Source organism: Patella vulgata, chromosome 1 (genome assembly GCF_932274485.2).
Source record: "Patella vulgata chromosome 1, xgPatVulg1.2, whole genome shotgun sequence".
Lineage (NCBI taxonomy): Eukaryota > Metazoa > Mollusca > Gastropoda > Patellidae > Patella > Patella vulgata.
This window is the reverse complement of record NC_065879.2, coordinates 73,131,207-73,149,930: the sequence shown is the minus strand read 5'-3', so window position 1 is coordinate 73,149,930 and position 18,724 is coordinate 73,131,207. Positions and strand designations below refer to the sequence as shown.

General features: G+C 33.7%; 1 protein-coding gene across 4 annotated transcripts in view; it reads right to left on the bottom strand.

The window, feature by feature from the left end:
- LOC126809849 (arf-GAP with SH3 domain, ANK repeat and PH domain-containing protein 2) overlaps positions 1-18,724 on the bottom strand; it is a 53,225-nt gene extending 34,501 nt beyond the window's left edge. For 2 of the 4 annotated variants that reach the window (XM_050534665.2, XM_050534683.2), the window contains exons 1-2: positions 18,481-18,724; positions 9,828-9,900 (exon numbers count right to left, since the gene is read on the bottom strand). In XM_050534665.2, the coding sequence (XP_050390622.1) occupies positions 9,828-9,900; positions 18,481-18,600 (193 nt within the window). In that variant the 5' untranslated portion in view covers positions 18,601-18,724. The remainder of the gene's footprint in view (positions 1-9,827; positions 9,901-18,480) is intronic. The other 2 variants (XM_050534692.2, XM_050534674.2) reach the window with 2 other exon arrangements.

The window sequence follows — 18,724 nt, the reverse complement described above, 5'->3', positions numbered from 1 at the left end:
TAGATCCATCAATCATATTGACAATTATTGTTCTCTTTTCTACTTCTAAGACAATAACAAAGTTTGTTTATTCTTAAAAAAAGAATCACATATAATTTTAATAAATAATGGTACACTGTTGCTAAATAAAAAAAATGTTTTTCATTTTTTTTCAAAATTGTCAATTTCGAAATATAATATCATATCAACACACAAAAGTGCATTTTATTGTGGTTTAGAAATTGACATCCATCTAATTCTAATTCAGCTCCCTCAATTATCTATCAGTATTCATAGATAAAATAAGTATTATCATTACTCAGTGTGTTTTACATACATTCCATACCATTCACAACTTTTTTTATTCCCATGTCTTCGATTCCGTGGCTGTACATGTACGTGACAAGGAGTAGGGACACCTGTCCAACCTTGTGGGTTTTCTCTGGGTCCTCCGGTTTCCTCAAACCGCTAAAGACCCCTACACGCAAGCGAATTATTGAAATAAAATTGAATCATGTGTTAGTCCCAAAATGACCTAGTTTGTGTCGAGTGGACCTTAAACCCCATTTCTCTCTCTCTCATTCCCATGTCCATATGAAGTTCACATAGACAAGGGAAAGAAAAAAAAGTTGTAATATAGAGCTTGTTTTGATTACACAATATTTAGAGAAGTGAAGAAGTTTGTGACTGATCATTATAGGCCGAATTCTCGGGGTGAAAATCTTGTCACCTTCGCTCCCGCTAAACCGGTCTACAATCTGACTATCAATATTCGTGCAATCAATATGTCAACAAAGTTCTCCAATAAAATCTGCCAATTTAATAGTTCAAGCTCGAAATAGGCTAGAAATCGATGACTTATTTCTTTATAGTGCCAAGCCATATTTGCGTAGATGTGAGTTGGATCCTGCGCAGCTATTTAAAATTTGGCCAATCAGCGGTCGCGCTTAATTGCGGTCAAAAATTCTGGGGTCAAGTGCCAGGTCATAGCATTTGTAAACAAAGCCATGTGCACGATTTACCTTGCAAATTGCCCGCGGTCGGGACGAACAGAGATGAAATTAACCCAAAAAACGTCCCATCCGTGTAGAGAAGTGGTGTATTAGAGCCACAAAAGGTATTTTGTTTACGCACTGACATAAAATGTGGCAGTCAGTCAGGTTTTTTTGACACTGATTAAGGATATTGGACAGGATATTTAAAATTTGGCCAATCAGCGGTCGCGCTTAATTGCGGTCAAAAATTCTGGGGTCAAGTGCCAGGTCATAGCATTTGTAAACAAAGCCATGTGCACGATTTACCTTGCAAATTGCCCGCGGTCGGGACGAACAGAGATGAAATTAACCCAAAAAACGTCCCATCCGTGTAGAGAAGTGGTGTATTAGAGCCACAAAAGGTATTTTGTTTACGCACTGACATAAAATGTGGCAGTCAGTCAGGTTTTTTTGACACTGATTAAGGATATTGGACCGGTCGATTTCACTAGAAAAATGCCTTAATATCAAGGGAGATTACAGAGAATACAACAAGGTCGCTCCTTCTATAAGTGTAATTCTAATAAAATCATTCATTTTACATAACAACATACTTAAAACATGTCTAGCCTGCTGTCTTAATAATGATCATGGATAGGCTAGTGTATAGCTAAGATTAAGAATGAAAAAACATATTTTGAAATAAAGGTTGAGAACTTAAAAAGTTGCAGAAATATTAAGAATAAATGCTTAAATAATTTGAACTAGCTCAGAATTGTCAGGGAAAAGCCCATATGGACGAAATAAAATTTTGAATCTACAATGTATAAGCTTACAATTCAATAGATATATGAATTCAAATAACACTTGACTGTAATGAAAAGCTGTCAAATTTCATTCTCATATAGAAAAATGGGTTTTGTCTGCAATAGCGATTGAACAGATGACACCCCCCCCCCCCATCAATATGGGGCTCACCTACGACATAGTGTACATGTAATCATCGATAAAAGTGCCAAACACACTTTCAATGTTCGAATCTTGCTTCTGATTAATAAATATTCTGATTTCTTTAAACAATTATAACCGATACTGTACATGTAGTCGATCAAATTTACACTAAGAGTAAGACACTAACTCATTTAGTAGTTAGAATAAGGCTACCAGTATTTGTTTCACTGGACTTATGAAAGCAGCAAAAGTGTTATTGGTGCTTTAAATAAAATAATAAAAATGCTGTTTTTTTTCGCACTGGACTAAATTGTCCCTCTTTTGTGTGGCCCCAGCTCGAACATACTTGGATTTTTTCTTGCAAATTATACAGATCTCTGGTAAAACTGACTTCTTTAACTCTGATGAAGTAGTAACAAGTACTGCACCATGATGTGATTCCTTTGGTGAAATTAATGATGGAGTAGGGGTGAATGAGACACACTTTTAGTTTTTAAAGTTGTTGAAGTACTAGGCCTAGTAGTAGGGGTTATGGACATAAAGGCCCTAAACCAAAATGGCTCAAGTATTTGGTCATAACGGTCAAACATTTTGGTCATAACTACATAACGGCCAAAACATTAGGGTCATAATGGCGAAAAAGAACATTTGAATTTTGATATATTATGTATCAAATGATATTTATTAATATAAATATTGCATAATAAAAATACCAATATTTCTTAATAGATAATATTTTCATATACATTATTAATACATAAATTTAAATACACTGTAGACATTAATACTTAATTCACTGTATAACTATAACATACATAATTTACAAAGACATCTATTTAATATGGAGGGTGGGTGGCGAATGGTTTAACATATACACATGAAATCATAAGGTCTGTCATTGCGTCAAGTGACGTAGTTTCAATTCTCAGCTTGTACGTACATGTAACAAGGACTAGGGTCACTTGTTCAACCTAGTGGGTTTTCTCCGAGTCCCCCAGTTTCCTCCCTCTATTACAGACCCTTACACGCAAGCGAATTATTTAAATAAAAAGGAACCATATGTTGGACCCCAAAATGACCTACTTTGTGTCGACTGGACATTAATGTTCAGCTCATGTTTCTTTATCAGTGGGGTGTGAAGGACTTAATTAGGGATTATCGAAAACTTTGATTAATTAGTATTTCCGCCTTTCCTTTGAATCACAGCATGCAATGTTCTGGGTTGACTTGGATGGTTATATTCAATTCTTTCATTCACAAATTTTTCTGGACTTATGGTCTGTAGCCTATGATGCACCTTTATTACATTTATTTATTACTTCTACTAGTTGGAATAGAAGTGGTCATATCTTGTTGAAGGTTCGGTGAAACCGTTTTTAAAATATTATGTTATGAGTGAATTGTTATTTTTGTCGAATGATTAATATACTAATTGTCAGTTGTTAAATAATGTTTTGTAAAATATATTATGACCACATCACAGTAATAGTCTGTATGTGGTGACAGTTTTAGTTGCGGTTGGACTGATTGAATGTAGACGCTGCCTTCTCACTCTCTTTCTTTCTCGCATCTTTTAACGGTTTTGTTCTTAAAACATCTATAAAACGTTAGGTGAAATCCAAAATCACTGCCGACTGTATCTTCAATATAATATCCTTCTTAATAAATCCATTTGTATCGAAAAATGCTGCAATGGATTGGTCATTTCCATTCAATTGAAACCAGTCTATAGTTACCTCACGATATTTGTCTCACCTTGTGTTTGTAAAGGGTTCTGCACCTCCCTTATTAACACTGTCCAAGTGAACAATACAAGTTACTTGAGCCTTTGTCACCATTTCGTGTAGCTTCTACATGTATAACTGCAATGTGATCCTCGCGAAGCACGCCATTTTGTGTTTACCAATTAACAACACACACGCGAATGTAGACAACAACGTGATTGGTCGATTGTGGAAAAAAACGATCACATGACGCGGCAAACAACGCTGAATTCTGCCCAGTGACCTCGCACACTATGAATTTTACTATCAATAAATAGTCCGGATTTCAAAGAAGAATATCACCGAAGAACTATGAAATTTTTTGGAGAAAATTACAACAAACTAATATCTCTATATGAACTATACACTGACAAAATTTCTTCTAGACCGGATTTGTAGGAACGAAAATATTTTTGCAACGACAATTTGTTCCCATGGAATGCGGCCTACTAAACATCCTCTGCCAATTAAATTATTCTATGAATCCTAGATATTTTGATAATAAAGGATGTTGTCAGTAACACAGCTTCCTAGACCACAATGCTGCAAAACCAATGTGTATTAATCAAAGCCCTGTTCCCATTTGCCCAGTTGGTCTATAAAAGAGGGACGTTATGCCCCATTTCATTAAAGAGATGGATAGAGAACAAGCTAAAAACCAACAGGATTTTTAGTACAATCAGGGGCAATAATCCAGAAAGTTATGGTCTGAAATGCGCAAATATCAAAAGGGACTGAGATCTTTGGGATATTACCGGTAAGATATATTTTAAGTTTCATCAGAATCGAATAAAAATTGTGACCTGTAGAGGGTCAACAACCTTCGTATTGCATACTTTTACACAATTTGTGTACGAAGAGTGGACATTTTGTCGAGCAGTTTCATTTTTTTTTCCCCCGAAATTCGAATTCAACATTCATTATGGTGGAATTGGGATATATTTAAACGTTTTTTAAAATCTGAACTCAATCAAAATTATGGTGTAACGGTGATATATTCAAATGTTTTTTTAAATCGGGTAATAATTGTGACCTCTAGAGGGATCACAAGCTAAAAACGGGATTTTTCGTACAATCAGGGGCCATAATTTAGGAAGTTATGATCCGATACACGCTAATATCGAAAGGAACCAATATCTTTGGGTTATTAACATGTATTTCAAGTTTCATCAAAATCGGATCAAAATTGTGACCTCTAGAGGGTCCACAAATTTGATATACCAAATGTTCTACACAATTTGCGTACGAGGGGCGACCATTTTGTCTGGCAGTTTTAGTCCGAATTTCACTAAATTCAGTGTAACGGTGATATATTCAAACGTTTTTTTAAATCGGATAAAAATTATGACCTCTATAGGGTCCACAAGCTAAAATTGCAATTTTTTGTACAATCAGGGGCCATAATTCAGGGGCGACGACAATATACGTCCACATGAAAATGTGGGCGTATAAAAAACAAGAAGCAACTGTGTTATTACAACTGTAATTATTTAGGATTAATGTTGATATTTTATATGAATTTAAGCTGGCACTTTGTTTATTAACTATTCATAACTTTTCGTTTATAACATGCCTGTGTCTGAATCAAGGGATTTATAAAATTTAATTTCAGTAGAAAAGTTCACAGGGAAAAGTTCACTATTAGCTTTGTGAACTTCCAAAATTATTGAGAGGGGGCATCAGGAGTTTTTCTAGCCCAATTTCTTATACACCAAACCCTATCCCCACAGTCAGTAGAAAGAAATAGTTGCTAACTGGTGCTAATGCATGAAAGTTAAAGTGTCATCCCCTCAATACAAAACTAGAGTCCATTTTAAAGTGTGTTGTAACTACTCTTGCAATGACTTTAACACCGCCATCTAAAATATCAATGATTCTATTAACACTTGTTATCACTACGCCGTAATGTTCAGTAAAAGTGAAATCTACAGCAAAGAATTATATTTATCTATTTGTGCATGTAACAATGGATTGGGTGATAAATAAAATCTCCTACTCGTCTTTTTTGATATCAAAAAATATCAACACTCGTTGATAAAGTAAAAAAAAACTCGGCAGAGCCTTGTTTTTTCTGACTTTATCAACTTGTGTTGATATTTTTTGATATCAAAAAAGACTGGTAGGAGATTCTCTATATATAAACTGATTTACATTCAATCAGTTCTGTTTATACACTGTACTGCAATTTCTTATCAGGTATGTTTGGCAAAATACGCCAAAAGTCTCAATCAAATGTCAATCTCATGCGTCTGGTTATTCCAGTCTACACCGATAGTATTTATTGTGCATGCTCTCCAGATAAGAATATGCCGTCACCATTTGACATGACTTGTGGAATATGTCTAGCCTTGTTCTTCGAGTCCCTTGTTACAAATGACGCTGAAACGCATTATGGTACTCGATTCGTGTACCAATGGTAAAATGTTTAATTTGTCTTAAATAGTGGATATCAGAAGCCCATCTTTTTCCGGTAAGATCACAACATCAATGTAGATTTAGATCACAAATAATCCGTGTTTTCAATGTTGAAGACTTTGGATAATATTGAGTTAGAGACTTAGCTACTTTAATGTCAATAAAACATGTCAGGAAATACAACTCCTAAAAATACAATATTTAAATTAAATGGGCATTAGATGAGATCAAGCCCAAGTGAAGGTATTTCTAAGATGACAAAATATTATGGTACAGATCACAAAAAATGTATGCACAGTGGTGTATTTAGGACTTAACTAAAGGTTAATTTTGGGGTTATTTTGTATACTTTATTATGATAATAAGCTCCCATATTTGTCCCATCATTAATCAAAACTAACATTTCTCACTTATAAAAACTGAAATCACAAAACATAGAGGCATTCATACAACCTTCTGAGGTACATTTTTCAGATACTGTTAACCCTTTTTTTTCAGTTTTAAAGATTCAGTTTTAAATAATTTTTTTGAATTCTGTGTAAATTATAAATCTAACACAGATATAAGTGCCATTTATCATCTAGCGCATTTATTAATCTACAAAGTTTTTAAATATTATATATGTGCAGGTACATGTATCGCAGAGCTCCCTCGAAGGAAAATAGTAGAATTTTTCTGGCCAAGAATTCAGATGCATTCCTATTACGTGTAAAGTACATTTATTACACATCCTTAAACCCTTACTTAATATTTCATAGGAAAGAATTTCAATGTGCATTTCGGGAGAATGAATTGGGCATTAATATAACAGGTTGAAAGGCTGTAACTGAGATTAAAATAAGTCAGAGTTATAGATAGGTTTCCTAATAAACTGAAATTGTCATTCATTTTCGCAAATTTCATTTGATTTGACATTTGTTGTTTGTTTCTTGCAATGTCTGTGTAGTTTGTCTTGTCCGCAGGTTTGTCGTATTGGTTTTGTTTTGCGTGTAATGGGTTCTTCTGTGAAACAATTTTACATGTATAGAGGCATATGATAGCCTACATACATGTAAATGAAAATTTCCTCAAATGTTTTTAATTTTACCATGTGGCCATGTAAAGTGAGTTTTGTAAGCTTTAGGGAGTATTAAATTACACAGCAACACAGAGAAGTTCTCCAAACATAGCTTAAATTAACTTGTTACAGCATTCAATTGGATCAAATTTAAATAAAAATATCACTACAATACAGACTGGCTGTTTACATAAAGCTAAGTTTCATCTTATTGATTGTTAAGTTCTGATCAATACGTATTTAAAAATAGGTAAAGAAAAAAGTAGATTGAACAATGGAAGTTTTCAGTTCATATCAGCTTCCAAACACAATTTTGGTGAGTCTGGAAGGTTGCTCTAAGGGGGTTTCCATCAAATAATGTCTGCTGATTGTTAAATAGATGTTAAATAAATGAATTTATTTTATGATCAGTAGTGGAATACCGCGTTTTATCAGTGAAATAAAAGTGTTATTCCACTGGCTAGCAAGTAGTCCATGTTGTTTTTACCTAAAATGATTGTAAAAACATAAAATAAATAGAACATTTGTCGTTTTGTCGTGAATAACATATTTTATTTCATCTCTTAGCAAGAAAACGTTTATATTTTCACTCATGCTACGCATTCGTGAAAATATAAGTTTTCTTGCTTCTCGATGAAATAAATAGAGGATATTTGTCGTTTTGTCTTGAATAACATATTTTATTTCATCGAGAAGCAAGAAAACTTATATTTTCACGAATGCGTAGCATGAGTGAAAATATAAACGTTTTCTTGCTTAGAGATGAAATAAAATATGTTATTCACGACAAAACGACAAATGTTCTATTTATTTTATTATTTTACAATCATTTTACGTAAAAACAACTAGCCATTAGAATAACACGTTTATTTCACTGATAAAACGCAGTATTCCACTACTGATCATAAAATAAAATATGTTATTCACTCTAAAACGACAAATATCCTCTATATATCAGTTTTACAGAGAGTATGGCATGGACACTGAATTCAGAACCTGAGGTTTGGAATATCTAAAATTGAATAATTCACTATCAAACATTCCATGATAACTAGACATTCAGGATACCATTTAAATTGGATAGAAATTGCCATTCTGATTACATAATAAAATCTTTCATCAATCCATAACTAATTATGATAAGGTAATAAGCATGATAACAAGATACATGTACATGTAGTAATAAAGGACACAAGAAAAGAGGTTTAGCACATGGTTGATAATATAATATTATCCTTATAAGATAATCTAATCTGAGGTGCACTTTATAATGTAACCTCATAATACAAGGCACCATTATTCAAAACAATCTGAGGGGCACCTTACTGAACCTTATGATACTAGGTAATACATCCACATGTATCCTTCAAGATAATATGAGGAACACCTTACTTAACCTAATACTAGGCAACATACTTCAAGATACATGTAATCTGAGCGACACCTTACTTAATTTAATATTAGGTGCCATCCTGTTATATAATTTGAGGGGCACCTTGCATAATCTTATATTGGGCACTGTTTAAGATAATTTTAGGAACATCTTACTGATAATCCTGAATTTTGTGAGAGATTCTATGAAGTCTGTTGTAAGACTAAGAGTTAACAAATATGCATTTAAAAACACCAGCTATTTATAGACAAGTTTATAGTACATGCTATTGAAACTGAAAACCCCATTTCCTGCATTAATGTATAAACAAAGCTGCAAGCTGTGGTTGTCTCAAAGTCAAGCTTGAACAAGTGGCTTTCCTAATTGAATATTCGCCTTACCTCCAACATGTGATAAAACAATAATATTACTGGGTTAATTCTTATACAAGAGAAATATTTACATTAACCTGAACTGGCTTTAAATATGATCTGTTATGTTCTTGGTACATATAACACGTATCCGGGAACGAAAATCAAATGGAGTTGTGATGGGTGAATTTTACAAGAAATTTCGGTAAAGACATTACAGATGTTTTAACATCTTCTCAATAATGTCTTTACATACCCGGTACATGTACCAGTAGTTCATTTTGAGACTTACTAAAAACATTTTTGTGGAAACGAGGAGGGCCATTTCAATCCTGCTAGCTAGTACAGTTTCTTTTCAGAAAAACCTCTCTGAACACAGACTCATTTACTGGATTCTATATTAAAGGAGCTAAATCGCTAACATTTGGGACCTAGAAATTGACAAAAGTGGTTCGCAACGCATATAATACTGTAATATGAATGTATATAAACTGATTTTCATTCAATGGTTTCCGTTTTTACTCCAATTTCAAATCAGTTATGTTTGGCAAAATAAGCCAGCAGTCTCAAGCGAGTGCAAATTTCTAGCATCTGGTTATTCCAGTCTACATACGCCGTTTGATTTGGTGCAATGTGTCTAGCCTCGTCCCTCTTGATACATCTGGGGCTGAAGCGCATTATGGTACACGATTCGTGTACCAATGGTAAAATGTTTATTTTGTCTTAATTATTGGATATCAAAAGCCCATCTTTTTCCGGTAAGATCACAACATGAATGTTGATTTAATTTGACAAATAATTTGTGTTTTCAATGTTGAAGATTTTGGATGATATTGAGTTAGAGACTTAGCTACTTTAAGCTCTGGTTTGATATTTCGGTTTATTAGGGTAACATCATCCTTTTGTTTGTTTCAGCACACTCATACAAAATATTATTCAACTTACTGACGCCAGAATTGTAGAGAGCCTTCACTGATTTTTTCATCTTAGTTAGCCCACTTCTATCCAAGTCCAGCGTCTGCAAAATAAAAATATTTATAAAAACATCAAGGACAAGAGTTGATAACATAACACTTTTTACACGTTCAGAGATAGCCATGATCATATACATGTACAAATGCTTTTTTAATGTTTTTAAACATCTGTGTGTACTGAGATACTGACATTGCGATTCATAAAGAACTTAATCGCCCATATAATTAAATCTGATGAAATAATTTGTTTATTGAGATTGGTATGTTTCTACATTATAGATTTTATGTCTTGTAGATGAAGACAATATCTAGATATGATTGAAAAGTAGGGGTAAACTAAAATCTACAACCAATCTAATCAAAATTTCACCATATTTTGTATTTCATATCAATATGCCATTTACACTACAGTTACGTCTAACAACATCTTTAAGAAACTTGTGTTTTAACAGATAAGAATTAAACTTTCAGTTAGCCAATGAAAAGATGTCTTTCCTTATAATTCTGATTTGTGAAAAATAAATTGTCAATTTCATTGGATTTTGCATGTTGATTTGATTTGTATAATGAAAGTCTCTCTTTATTGAAAGTCTTATGTCCATACTAGGTAACCATGGTGGCTGAGTGAATAAGACGCTGGCTCACTAAGTTAGATCCAGGAGTTGTTTGAGAAAATTTCTCAGGATTTTGCAGATTGGGTTCCCATAGCCAGTGGTGCAGGATAGAGGGTTGTTTGGATGGGACTACAAACCAAGGTGCCATGTACACTTTGGCATTCACATAAGAAAACCCTTGACAGTTGGGTTTGATGAAAAGTAGGCGAAAGAAACACTGCTGTCCACACAAAATTTCCCTCATAGCACACTGCATGGCGTATATGCCCATTTTAGTTAGCTTAGCCCTCAATTTAGGATGTTAACCCCATTTCATTTCATGTCTAGTCCTGTGTTGAAGTATGTTCTGTAGGCCATAGTCAATAATTCCACTCAATCTTTCAAAACAGAATTTAATCTTATTGGACTTTCCCCTACTACTAATCATGAGATCAAGTTAATTCAATACTTTACCGGATCTAAATCGATCAACCTTATACATAATGCAATTTACCCTATCTATAAATTTCATTGGGTATTATGGAGAATAAAGTTAGTTTATGTAAGTATGGTGATAGTATAAAACTATTTTAATATTTAATATAAAAATTTCTTGTAAATTACCACTGACCTACTTATTCAAAATGACCTTTCATAAGCCTTACAACACTTCATACATGTACATGTATATTATAATCCTAGTTTTATTCATTTCTTATTGTCAATGATGTGTATCCAGATATTAGTTCAGGAGAATATAAACTTTATTCCACAACCAATAAATGAGTGATTCCTTGACTGACAATTAAAAGAATGGGGATGTGTGTTTGTGTGACTGTCAAAATGAAAGGGTGTTATTCAGTTTCCTCCCACATTTAATGATTTCTGCAAAAGATTTAATAAAATATGGAGACTAAAAGTCCCAAAAAGACCCAAGTGACATCAAAACATATTTTGTTTCTCTTGCTCTCTGAAATTCAATAAAGAGTTGTCAGGGAAAAAATTCTGCTTCATAGCATTCAAGGCATAAACCATGTTTACATTAACACTTTTAAGCGTGTCAGCAACAGTTTCGGGAATGAAAAGATTAACTTTTGAGTAGTGCAAATGGGTCAAATGTAACTGTTGCGCTCTGAGAATGATTCCAGTCTGGACCACAGTATGGTGGCTGTTAGCGACCATTCAAATGTAATCTAAATCGTCGCCTTGTAAAGAAGGCGACAAGTCGACGAAATCAACCTGCCGATCGTCGCCTTCATTTCGTCGTGTTGATTTTGTCGACTTGTCGCCTTCGACTTATTCACAACCCGACAAGTCGACGAAATACAATTATTTCGACTTGTCGCCTCGGAAGTTAATCTGTGCGCATGCAAGTTATCCAATCAGCAAATGCGCAAGCTCGAGTTTGACTTCCGAGGCGACAAGTCGAAATAATTGTATTTCATCGACTTGTGAATAAGTCGGGTTATTTTGTCGTGTCGGCGGGTTGATTTCGTCGACATGTCGACTTGTTGCCTTCTTAACAAGGCGACGATTTAGATTCATTTGAATGGCCGCTAACAACCACCATACCACAGGGCCCAGTTTCACGAAATTTTAACTTAAGATAAAATCCAAATTTTAGTAGATACTTCAATTTTGATTGGCTAAGCACTAAAACCAATCTATTATCCAATCAAATTACTAAAATTTGGATTTTATCTTAGTTAAAATTTCGTGAAACAGGTCCCTGATATACATGTAAGGTGGTCTCGGACTTGTTTTGAGCCCAGCCCAAATAAATTTTTATAGTGTAAACAGTATCCATTTTGATGCGATCAGATCATCTGCCATACAATGTATATGTTTTCATCCGAATAACATGCATGGGGGTCTGAAAGTAACTTTTTTGTGAAGAGTTCCACATTTAGCCCACCAAGTCCAGTTATTGTACAGAAATGTAAACTAGTAGACCATTGTAAATGAAGCTATTTATCTATTCAACACCCTATGTAACCCAAATTAACTATCCTTTAAAAGCCACATCTGACATATCTACTTAGCCTCAAAATGGCTAAAGTGAAGTTTTGACAAGAAACCCCACTCAATCCCAGAAGACATGCACACATGCAGCTTTTCCACAAACTGTCTGCTTGTAGTTCTTTTAAGCTGCTTTGATCTGGGGGCTTGGTTTCTCAGAACAAGTGATAGCGCCTCAGTTTACTCAAATACATATGCACCAGTGCGCTCAAGAGTTATAAAATATTTATTTGTATTTCTTAGTCACGGTTGTTAAGAAAACAGGACTAGAGCATTAGTGTTTATAAAGAAGACATTCTTTATGTCCATATGGTTGTTTAATTCCATTGTTACAATAAACAGTAAATTATTGGCAGTTTGTCCAAATTCTTCACAGTCTTACTCAATAATATATAATCATACATTCCTAGTGAGGGTTAATACACTAAAATATCCTGGTAAGAAATAAACACACATATCACATGTTTGTCTAGAAAATAAAAGCATTACAAGGTTTGCGTAAACAATTCATAATCCAAATAATTTGTACAAGTGGCTGATTTAGCTTAAACTTACTTAAATTCCCACAACCTGAACTTGAAACAATGATTCAATTTGTCATGTACTGTTTAGAAATCAGTACTAAATTAAAATTACATGTTCAATAAAAGTTAACATTCTTTGACATTAATTTTACATCAAACAATACTTTTTTTTATCAAGAAAGCACATGTAATTCACAATAAGGATAAGGGAACATAATTATGTTATTTTAACCCCTCCTTTTCTTCATTCATCATACATATTTCATTACTTAGGCAATTATACATGTACATGATTCATCTATATAAACAAGTGAAGCATTTTCATTATGAAACTGTTAAGATACATGTAGTGGGAAAAGTATTTTGGATGGATCTAAAGCTCATGATAAAGTGGGCTTTTAAGCAAACATTTAATAACCAAATCACCCAGAGCAGAGTCTTTGGGACATATGCAGTGCTCAACTAAGTTTGAAGCGGGATGTGTATAAGACATGTTTAATATGTGTTCCCTCGACCTCTAAAACGAACTATCAGCTGCTTTAAACATCAAATAGTAAAACACCTTAAAATGATCCTTCTCCTGGTGTTTCTGAATAGAATATTACAATAGAAGTATTCAGATATCAGTTCACATTACTTTAGTTTCAAAATCATTCGAAATATCGGATTGTATCAAGAAATATTGCTTTTATATATAATTTGTGGTTTCCATTTCCATGCAAATATCTTGTAATGTACTTAAAATTTGTGAACCATAGACCTCTTGCAAATTATGTGTAGGTAAGAATGTATATATATAGATATACATGAACATGTACCTTAACATTGAAAAACAGATGTTGTTTTTGGTGCCAATATAAATCTTTAGAATAATAGACAAAGAGTGGGTTTAATTTTCGTATAAAATGGGTGTTTCTATGTTATGGTGACTTTTCCATATCAACAGAATGCCTCCTGTTTTTAATGTCTTTCTCAACAATTTGGAATTTTCTTTTCTTTTGGTTCCTAAAGCTGCAGGTCACAGGTCAAACATGTGTGTGCATATACATGTACTTTGGTACTGAAAGCAAAATGTCATTATGATCTTATGACACATAAATTCCTGCTGGTACATCTTGTTTGACATTTAATTGAACTAACACAATATGTTCATCACATGCTATTGAGGGGGGGGGGGGGGAGGGGGTCCTGGGGTCGGTTATTTAGAGAGTAAAAAGACAATTACTTTTTATATGCCAACATTACATGTGGGAGGAAACAATGTTTGGCTTTAAACTTTAATCAACTTCGATACTGTTCATAAAAATATTTTATTTAAGTGTGTGTGGTGGGGGGGGGGGGGGGTTGTTCCTGGGGTAGGTTATTTAGAGAGTAAAAAGACAATTACTTTTTATATGCCAACATTACATGTGGGAGGAAACAATGTTTTGCTTTAAACTTTAATCAACTTCGATACTGTTTATAAAAATATTTTATTTAAGTGGGTATCAGTTGACATTTAGCGTTCAACGATCAACAATTTAAGACAGAAAACAACTAGTATTAACAAACGGATATATTGTAAATATTCAAAATGAACATGTAATCATATACTATGATTATACATCCTGTTCCATTATTGACACATCAGATCGACCCAATTCAACTCTTTATCTCTTTTAATTGTTTGAGCATTTCACATTAATATGTGCACATTTCAGATACTTTTAGGATGTTAAAGAGACTTGTCACAGCAGCAGCTGATCACATAACAAGCTTACAATAACAGATATTGATCTAAATGGACCATTACCATTATTATCTTAGTACTTGTACCTTGTACACCCTACAAGTCCAAAATAGAATCACATATAAATTAATGTATTTTTTTCTCCAGGACTGAAGATGGATGATAAATTTTACGCTTAAATAATCAATACAGAGAGTAAAAACCTGTTTTCTACATTTTCCAATCTCCGGTCCACAATTGTGGGTACCTTGTGTTTGTCTGCAACTTTTCTATAAATCTGAATCAAAAATGAAATAAATTTTTGTTGCATCACACTTTAGTTTCATCCCTGCCCAACAAGAGAGTTGACAATAATTCACAGTTGATGTTTAACCTGCATAAATATTCTATATTTATTGCAGTTCTCCAGTAAGAAACAACCGCCGAGTGATAATAAATGCTATTTCCCACCAGAGAACTTGTGTTTGAGCATGTTAATACTTAGTACACTTTCTTAGGTGCTTATGGCTGTCTTTCTTCACTGATTATTTACAGATCCTGGTTTTGAAATAGGAAGGTTTTAACTGACATCTAAAACAACCAACTGTTGTTAATTGTTTTATTTGTTGTGGTAGTTTATTCCAGAGAAAAGGTCTGGCATAAGAAAAGCCACTATCTGATTAATTTGACACAGATGTCATTTCAGCCATTGATTGTTACCGCTGAGTGATTATCAGTGTGTGACCAATTTGAATGTTTTGTCAGCACAATACCTGTACTTCAGTCAATTTGAGACCTACAACATGAGGTACATTAAATATATTTTCTATTGTTATACATGTATATGTAGGCTACTAGTATAGTGATCATAAGAATTTTGACAGGGCCATTGGATTCCAAATGCAGAGATATTTTTTATTCAGCATCTTAACCACTTCTGTGCCTGCCCACATTTTTGTGAACATATATAAAAAACATCATTAAAATGGCCAATTGATGAAATGAAATAAAATGAAATGGGGTTTAACATCATACATTTCTGTGGCAACTGGGCTAATGAAGATGGACATACATGTACATGAATGGGGAAAATTTGCCCGGATAGCAACATTCTGCCAACTCCTCATCAAGGGGGTTGGATGGCTGAATGGTTAGCGTGTGCGCACTGTATCATAAAGTCTGTCATTGAGTCAACTGGCCTGGTTTCGATTCCCCGGTTGTACGTGACAAGGAGTAGGGTCGCCTGTCCAACCCCTTGGGTTTTCTCCGGGTTCTCCGGTTTCCTCCCACTGCTAAAGACCCCTACGCGCAAGCGAATTATTGAAATAAGTTTAAACCATATGTTAGTCCCGAAATGACCTAGTTTGTGTCAAGCCGACGTTAAACCCCATTTCTCTCTCTCACTCCTCATCAAATTCTAAATGTCAAGTGTTCTTGTACAAGTACGTGGAAGCCAATGAGAACACAAGTGGACATCTTTTTGTTCATTGCCATACCCTCCATCCTGCACCAATGAAAAGGGAAAACCATGCTGAGAATTCTGGAACCGAACCTACAATATAGCACCTCTGGGTTAGTGAGCCAGCACCATACTCAATGAGCCATCTTGGCTCCCTGGCCTATTGATACATGTACATGTCATGACCGTGTTACTATAAATGGCTTAAAAACAATAATAAAATACAATTTTTAGCACACTGCATATATACATACATGTACTTAATTGGGAGTTTTAAATGTCAAATTACAATAGAATGTTGATAGGCCAGCTGTATGAATATTTTGAGATGTGAATCATTTCATTCTCTAAAATGTGTTATACATCAAAACATCTCATCAATAGTTCCTCATACATGTATATTGAAGATGGAAATGCCAATGTCCAGGAAAAATTCTCCACTCTAATTGCAGAACTAACTAGAGAAAATTTAAATCATTGTTCAAACCTTGACAGACAATAATAAGAAATTAAAAATGCATTACATGTATATAAGAGCTAAATCTTTCTATTACAGGTTTTTATTTTGGCTTCAAATTTTATATAAATTATAATTTAGACATTTATTCACGTGACAAGCCTATAATCAACTCTCTTGATAATCGGATGGCACAGATGTAAATTAGTTCTACAGGACTAGGAAAATGGTTTCTAAAAGTCTTCCAAACAGAATTCAGCTATTTGACTCAATAAAATATATATGGAACAGCTCCTTAAAAGGGAGAATGGCATATTTATTTTTGACAACATTTCTTCCTTAACTCCTACCTCATGTAAATGTGACTTGATAAATCATTTATAAATGATGAACAGAATACCATAGCACTTAGCAGCCTGCTTCCTTACTGTACTGTACATGTAGTAATCATTAATTATACAAAACAGGAATATAAAATAATTTGAATATTTAAATAGAAATATATAGGAACAGGATCATAACCTAATTTATGACAAGAGAGGGATCAATTCCATTGTATTATATTATTATCCGCCACAATGTACATTAAAGACGCATTAATGAAATAAAACTACTTAGGACTAACCCAATTACTGCAAATATCAGTGCTGGCCTACTTAAAGTACATACATGCAGTGCATTTTTTTATCAAGTGTTTGTTAAATGCAATGAAAATCACTTAAAAATATGTCTGCCTTGTAAATATTTTTTTTTGAAAGTCTGTATCTCCGCAATGGAATGAGTTTTTTTAGATTGTTGAGTAAATTCACTGTAAATCAAAAACTTTTTTTACTTACAACAGGCAAAGACTATCATAGTGCTAATGCCCAGGGTCTTGTACTAACTTAATGTAAATACTATTGTTTTTGTGTAATTAGAGCATAAATAAAACCTAAATAAAGAATTGACTGGGTGGTACATAAAGATAGCATAATTATCTTTACAACATTTCTTTAAGAAAAATCAAAATAGGCGTGTGAAATTATAATAGAAGTTTATATATATATGGTCATAACTTACATGTAGACATGTACATGTTTGATGTATGTAATAGTAAGTGAAGGAGGACCACACCACACAAAAAAAATACATTTACACAAGATAAACCTACTGATTGGGCATAATATTATACACAAATAATGCACAACCAAGGTAATAGCAATTCAAGTGAATTGATCTGTGCCTGTTGGCTAGCCGTAAGCGTTCCAGTTAGAATTGACCGATTAATTTTTGGACCCAAATGTTTTTTCCAATAACTGTCCTTATGTTTTGTATTGGTTTAAAACTCTATATCTAATCTTTATTTGGGCATGATATGCCACCATAACTAATAAAATTACCATACAATGAACACATAAAATAATTTACCACACATATGCAATATCATATTTTGTATCAAAATGTAATCCACAAATGATGTCGAATGACAATAATTATACATGCAAGTTTTATTCTAGTCTTTTTCATTTTAGTACATCTGATCTAATCCAAAAAAAAAAAACATTAAAAAAAAAACACAAGCTAGCCCTAATTTAATTCGTGATTATTTGTTGTTATTATTGATTTATTCAGACACTGTTGAAGCTAATTACCTAAGTGTAAAGTCAGGGATTGTTTTGTAAAGTCAGGGATTGTTTTACTGTTTTCAGGTAAATGTAAAAGTGTGTAGAACTCTGGCATTATAATAATTGTCCTGAACATGATGACATATTGTCAAACAATGAAAACAAAAGATATCACATATTGAATAACGTTATATACATTGTATGGGCGAGCTGAAATAAGGAGTCTGGCTGTGAGTTCCGTGAAAACAAAATTCACTTACCTCTTCAAGAGATGACACAGAATGTCGACACTGGGCCATTTTTGACGTGAACGCAGACGTCGTCGGCGACTTGATATCCTCCCATGTCTCACGGACGAAATCATTGCTGTTAAATTGCATTTCTTAACTCAAAAACCACTGTATGTATATCATAATATATTCGACACCATCCTTATTCCAACACTGATCTATTTATAAACACGCAGGAAGCTAGCTTCGATCACAAGCACCAGGTTTTCGTATT